The 7337-nt window shown below is 33.0% G+C and overlaps 1 protein-coding gene and 1 long non-coding RNA gene across 8 annotated transcripts in view; both read left to right on the forward strand.

Annotated features, from left to right (window-relative positions):
* LOC147842870 (uncharacterized) overlaps positions 1–7337 on the forward strand; it is a 469436-nt gene that overhangs the window by 207564 nt on the left and 254535 nt on the right. The gene's annotated exons all lie outside the window — the stretch shown is intronic.
* tp73 (tumor protein p73) overlaps positions 1–7337 on the forward strand; it is a 93986-nt gene that overhangs the window by 14865 nt on the left and 71784 nt on the right. For all 7 annotated transcript variants that reach the window (XR_015496887.1, XR_015496888.1, XM_087262899.1 and 4 more), the window contains 1 exon segment: positions 1249–1393. Coding sequence is in view for 5 of the 7 variants with exons in the window: in XM_087262899.1 (XP_087119025.1) it covers positions 1249–1393 (145 nt within the window). In the remaining 2 variants the exon portion in view is untranslated.

The following is a 7337-nucleotide window of genomic DNA, read 5'->3' on the forward strand; positions in this document are numbered from 1 at the left end:
TAGATGTTATGGAAAATAGTAATAGTAATGTAACTACCCCCATCATTCCTTCCTCAAGCAAATGTGTAAATATTAGATCTATTCGGCAATAACGTTAATTGCGTTGGCATATTTATCTGACGTTTTCCCAGTTTGTAGTAGTCGATCAAAAAGCTACTTAGTTTCTTATGACTATACACTAGCAGTGGAATTTACTGCGATGTGACGGAGCTTGATCATAATCCAGGGGCTTGATCAAAGGTTGATCATATTCTCTTCTGAAAAAAGAAGAGTATCTTTTTCAACAAAAAAATGATCACAGTTACAGCCAGCATCCCACAAAAAGCACTTTGAGCCTCATTTTGTGCATATCAAATCGCAAAATCCAAAAAGCCACACACAGAGCCGGAGTGGGACTCTTTTTCAGCCCTGGAGTTTCAAGCCTCAGACCGGCCCACCTCACTGACTATATTAAAATAAGGTTATTTCCAATTCAGTTTCTAATTACACTATCACGTCTTTTTTTGAGAAAACAGCGCTTTTAGAACTTCAAATGTTCAACAACCCTTACAGTATTATGTCTTAACAATAAAAATGAAAAAAAAAAATTGTTACTCAGACAAGGACCGAACCCCAGGTTGGCCGCGTCACAATCTAACGTACTACCCACTGTACCAGAACAGCTGTACGTTGAATGGTGACTTATCTAGTTATATCATCAGCACGAGGCTACGAGAAAATAGATAAAAAGAGCAGAGCTGCGGTAAAATAATGAATAAGAAGGCTGTGGTCAAGTAAATAAATAAACTATTTTTAAAAAGTGTGACTGCTGAGAGCAACAGATTCTGGAACTAGGGACACCGGCCCTCGCGGCCAAAAAACGGACCGGCCCACCGGGAATTCTCCCGGTCCTCCCGATTAGCCAATCCGGGCCTGGCCACACACCATTTTGACCGCTTTGAATGGATACATTTTTTTACCCATTTTTCCATGATAAAATATTATGGTGGGTCTTGAGATTGAATTACTTGCCTAGGTGGGTCCCGGAATAAACAAGTTTGGGAATCCCTGCTCTATACAACCTTATATATCTGCCCCATGTGGCTCATCATTTTCATATTAGAAATTTGCAAAATGACATGATAGAGAACAGCTTGTGGTCTGAATAACAAGGTTTACGGTTGTCTTACAAAGCTTTTAACGATTGAATTGTTTCAAATTTTGATGATCTAGCAGTGATTGACGCAGCATGTCTTCGTGTTGTTCCAGTGAACCCGACAGCACGTATTTCGAGCTTCCTCAGGCGGGACACTCAGGGGACAGAGCTTCCAGCAGCCTGCCCGGCAACCGCGCTGAGGTCTGCATGGACGTCTACCACATGAGAGACATGAGGGACATGAACGACAACGTCATGGTAAGAGTACGCTGGGGAAAAAAACACACACACATGCTTTAAATAACTTTGAAAAGAACATATCTTAAATCCTTTCGCAAGTAAGTTTTAAATACTTACGCTGACGTGACTTTTTTATTGCGACTGTTATTTAGAATGCATCGCTTTACAGTTTCCATGACATCGTGTCTAGTTTATTAAGTGACAGCTCCAATTTTTATTTATGTAAAATTATCTGTTAATTAACAGTCCGTTTCCATTTAGTTTTTCGGTTGTGAATTGCATTATGGGATGTTGATCTCTGCTTTGTCAACTTTTGATGTTGAAATTAGTAACTTACGGATATTTGTTATAGTGTATATATTGTGTTTTGTTTATTTTTTCTCTTCCCAACAAATTATGACAAACATCAACATTTTGCAGACGGAGGAAAATTAATGAATAAATTAATTTTATATCTATAAATAACATTTTCTCAAATATACGCACACACATGTGTATTTATATTTACACAAAAGTAAACTGTACACACAGTTTAATGATGTCAAAACTGATTTTTTATTTTGGATGCGATTAATTTTTGCCCAGCGCTGGTTAGAATATAGTAATATCATGTAATATTCTATAATAAATAATAAATAAAAAAACTGTTATCAACCTGCACTGAATAAAAAAATATTCATTGGATTTATTTAAGGTAAACTTTTTTTAAGGTAAGTGTTTGCTTACAATTTATATGGGCTGAATTTAAACAAACACATTAATTTTAGTATGTTCAGCTTAATTTGTTTGTTTAAATTCAGCTCATAAAAATTGTTTGCAACCACTTACCCTTAAAGAGTAAATGCAATGAATCTTTTTTTTTTTTTTCAGTGTATAGCACCAAACTGGTTTCTGGATTTCCCTCCTTATCCATCCGGATTCCCTCCTCAATCCCTAGTTTCCCTCTCGTGTGCTGGTTTTTCCCTCCCTTCAGGCTGTGTGTGAGACTTTAATTAGAGAGAAAAGCCAAGGCAGGAACAATGACACCTGCTCCTGCCTCCCATATGGGCCACACCAGCCGGGAAACACTAGCAGGAGAGATCAGTGGACATGCTCGATCACCACATACACTCAAAATAAATCAATTTAAAAGTATTTTTTCACACAGTGAAAGAAAGTTGATTACTTTATTTGGAGTTGTTTACCATTATTTAAATACTTAGACTTCAATTCTCATAATGATGGAAAATAGTAAGTGTTTATTAAAGATTGAACTGTTAAATGTGCATAGATTAATATAGTAAAACAAATGAAGCTATGTGTAATACTCAAAAATTATTTCAGTTTTCTTATTTAATCATTTAATGAAGTAATAAGGACAGTATTGTTTCAGTATTCCTAAAACCTGATTGTACCCCTTAATAATCATTTGATTAAGTTTTTATTTAAGTAAATTTTTTGTGTTTTTTGTAGTTTTTATCGACAATTTATATATATATATATATATATATATATATATATATATATATATATATATATATATATATATATATATATATATATACATAAATACATGATGTTTTAGCAAATCAAGTTACATGTTCAAATACAAATACAATATTCAAACAAATATTTGCCAACTTGTGGAAATAAAAGAAGTTAAAGGTTTATATACATATAGTTTATATATATAGTGCGTTCACGTGCACACAAGAGAGTGACATCAGTAAAAACAAATTCTGAATCAATATTGGTTGTTAGTATATTGTTTAACAGAGAAAGGAATTTTTCACAGTATGTCCAACACAATCTCACGGCAATTCGTAACTTTTTGAATTAGTAGCTAATTCGTATGAATTCGTACGATCTAATTCGTACAATTTAGTACGATTTGCTCATCCCCCAATGACGGTTGAGCGTTGGGGTGGGGTTAGGTGCCACGCCTCCTTTTTAAAATCGTACAAATTCGTACAATCGTTTACAATTCGTACGAATTAGCCACTAAACTGGCAAAACGTACTTACGTTTTCTCGTGAGATCAGGCTGGTATGTCTGATAATATTTTTTCCTCTGGTGAAGGTCTTATTTGTTTTATTTCGGCTAGAATAAAAGCAGTTATTAATTTTTTAAACATTTTAAGGACAATATCATTAGCCCCTTTAAGCTACATTCTTTTTTTACAGTCTACAGTACAAACCATCGTTATACAATAACTTGCCTAATTACGCTAACCTGCCTAGTTAACCTAATTATCCTAGTTAAACCTTTAAACGTCACTTTAAGCTGTATAGAAGTGTCTTGAAAAATATGTTGTCAAATATTATTTACTGTCATCATGGCAAAGATAAAATAAATCAATTTCTCCAAATTGCTTAAATCAGAGATGCCTTTTTAAAACTATTATGTTAAGAAAAGTGCTGAAAAAGTCTTCTCTCCGTTAAACAGAAATTAGGGGGAAAATAAATAGGGGGGCTAATAATTCTGACTTTCCCAAGTGATATTTAACAGAGCAAGGACATTTTCACATTATGTCTGATAATATTTTTTCTTCTGGAGAAAGTCTTATTTGTTTTATTTCGCCTATCGCCCTGCGTTAACCAATCGGGAGCTTTCTCAAGTAGCGGCCATCATCCAGGCACAGCTTGTGGAGAAGTTGGTGAAACTCCAAGCGTGTTGTGCCTCTGAAGGATCTAATAAACCCAGAAACAATGTCAAACGAGTCCACGTCCATTTTTCAGTCTCCCATATCACGTAAAGCACAAAATCCACGCTATTTGGCAACGAAACAAGCGTGATTTCAGGTTTGCTGTAAAGTGAATTTTATGCACGAATTAAGCGAACTGCACACACAAGTTCATTTATTCATTTTTCTACAGCATAGTCCCTTTATTTATCAAGGGTCGCCACAGCGGAACGAACCAACAACTATTCCAGCATATGTTTTACACAGCGGATGCCCTTCCAGCTCCAACCCAGTACTAGGAAACACCCATACACTTTCACATGCACACACACACTCATACACAACAGCCAATTTAGTTCATTCAATTCACTTATACTGCATGACTGTGGGGGAAACCGGAGCACCCGGAGGAAACCTACACCAACACGAGGAGAACATGCAAACTCCACAAATAACAACTGGTCCAGCCGGGACAGCAATATCTTGTATGTATATATATATATATATATATATATATATATATATATATATATATATATATATATATATATTTTTTTTTACTATTTTTGAGGTTTGTGAAATTTGATAGCACGTCATGATTTTGCCATGTATGATGTGATCTTGGGGCGAAGCAGTGGCGCAGTAGGTAGTGCTGTTGCCTCACAGCAAGAAGGTCGCTGGTTCGATCCTCGGCTCAGTTGGTGTTTCTGTGTGGAGTTCGCATGTCCTCCCTGCGTTTGCGGGGGTTTCATCTGGGTGCTCCGGTTCCAATTCTGTTTCCAGTCCAAAGACATGCAGTACAGGTCAATTGGGTAGGCTTAAATGTCCGTAGTGCATTTGTGTGTGTGTGAATGAGTGTTTGTTGATCTTTCTCAGAGATAGGTGCTGGCTGGATGGGCATCTGCTACGTAAAAGAAACGTGCTGGGTTAGTTGGCGATTCATTCCTCTGTGGCGACCCCTGATTAATAAAGGGACTAAGCTGACAAGAAAATAAATGAATGATGTGATCCTGGATTAACATCAATGCTGATCCTAGAACATGATTTTTGTTCTAAAATGTAATCCACACCTATTCCCTACCCCTAAACCCAACCATAACAGGAGAATAGTAGTCGGGTAACAATCATGTAAAAACCTAACCGCAAGTCTAAACTTAACATAAACTGTAATCATATCCCTTCATTCTGATTGGCTGATTGGAATATTGTTCCAGGATCAACATAGATGTTAATACAGGACTATTTCCTACTTGGTGAAATCAGGTTGGCGAGTTTGATAGGGTCGTTAAGGTGGATTCAAAAATGTATTTAGAGGTGATACTTGTTGTTTGATATGTTTATTGAGATCTATATCTTGTGCAATGTCTATATTTTTGAGTCTCTGCATCGGCGGTTTCATAATCCTGCAAAATATCTTGTTCTAGGAAATAGTGATTTTCTGTCCTTTTCTGAGATCTTCAACTTAGACTTGGACAAGTGTTGTTGTAGAATATATTGATTTGTTTGTTTTGGCTTTTAAACCACCCCGGCCAGTTGCTAATCTATCTTTTGTGAGGTCTAGCATAACAAGATGGTGAATGAATAAAAAATAATTAGCAAATTTGAAATCCCAGTCTGACCATCCATCCATCCCCCCTATTGCAAATAAAAATGGTACAGCTCAAAAGAGAAGCAGGCAAGCCTAGACCTGCTTTTTTAGTTAATGAATAGTCATGAAGCCAGAAAGAGGGAGGGGCCAGAGATTTGTTGTTGGCTGCATCTGGAAGCTGACAGGGCAAGCAGAACTGGCGGAAAATCAGAAAATCAGTTTCTTGTACTGGAGTTGTTGTGAGAAGTTGGTTTCATTCAGAGCATCTGAAGCGAAGGGGTGAGACGTGAAGGACTGAGAATTGCACAAGTCACCTGTATTTTCGGGGAGGTCACATGACCAGACCGGTGGGAGAATCTCCCCTGTCTTTTGCCTGCCTTGCGGGATCGCTACAATGCTGTGTGTCGGTGACCTGTCTCATTACTACAGCACGGTAGGTGAGCAGATTTGCAATGATTTCATTGATTTTACAGAAGGAAAATCATTTCTTTGTTCACCGTCTGGCTTGAAACTACTTTTATGTTATTTTATTATTTTATTGTGACTTTTGTTTTAGTTACTTTTACTTTATTTAATTTTGTTGACTTATTTTATTTTATTGACTTGTTTTATTTAATTTTATTAACTTTTATTTAATTTTATTGACTTTTGTTTTATTTATTTTATTTTATTATTATAAATTATTTATTATTATTATTATTATTATTATTATTATTATTATTATTATTACAAATTTATTTTATTTAATGAATTATTATTTATAATTTTTTATAAATTATTATATTTTATCATGTGAATTGTATTTTATTTACTCATTTACATATTTTTATTTTGTTTATTTTTATTATTAGAAAATATTATTTATTTAAAATATTATTGGTATTTTATTATTATCAAGTATTATTATTATAGTATTTTATTTTATTTTATTATAAATTGTTATTTATTATCATTATTATTAATGATAATGTTTTTATGTATTTTTATTTTATTTGATGAATTATTATTTATTTAAATTGTTTTTATTATAAATTATGATATTTTATCAAATGAATTGCATTTTATTTACTTTTATTTAATTTATTTCATTGTTATTGTTATTTAAGTCATTATTTATTTAAAATATTGTTATTATTGTTGTTATCATCAAAGATTATTATTAATATTTATTTTATTTACTTTTATTTTATGTATTTATTTGTATCATTATAAATGATTACTTATTACAAAATTTTGTTATTGTTATTATTATTTTTATTGTTATTATTAGATTTTATTGTTAATATTTGTAATTTATTATTATAAATTATTATATAATTATGTTATTATTGTTATTAATTATTGATATCAGTAAATTTAATTTCTTTAACTACTATTTTATTTGATAAATAATTATTTATTTAAATGGTTATTAAGAATTATTCAATTATTATTATTTTGATTTTTAATAATCACTTAAACATATAAATGGATTTCCTGTTGCACTATTGAAACAGCACTTCTAGTACTGCATTTTTTTTGTAAATGATTTGCAAAAATGGATTAAAACTGCTAAATAGCAAACTTACAATATAACTGAACGATATGATGCACAAATGCACTTGATTATTCAAAAATGTAATTATATAAAATATGATGCATTAAAGCTGAACATACAGATGTGGACAAAACTGAAAAAACTACAATGGTCACTAAAATAACTGGAAAAGTAA

Source organism: Danio rerio, chromosome 8 (genome assembly GCF_052040795.2).
Source record: "Danio rerio strain M-AB ecotype USA chromosome 8, GRCz13ab, whole genome shotgun sequence".
NCBI lineage: Eukaryota > Metazoa > Chordata > Actinopteri > Cypriniformes > Danionidae > Danio > Danio rerio.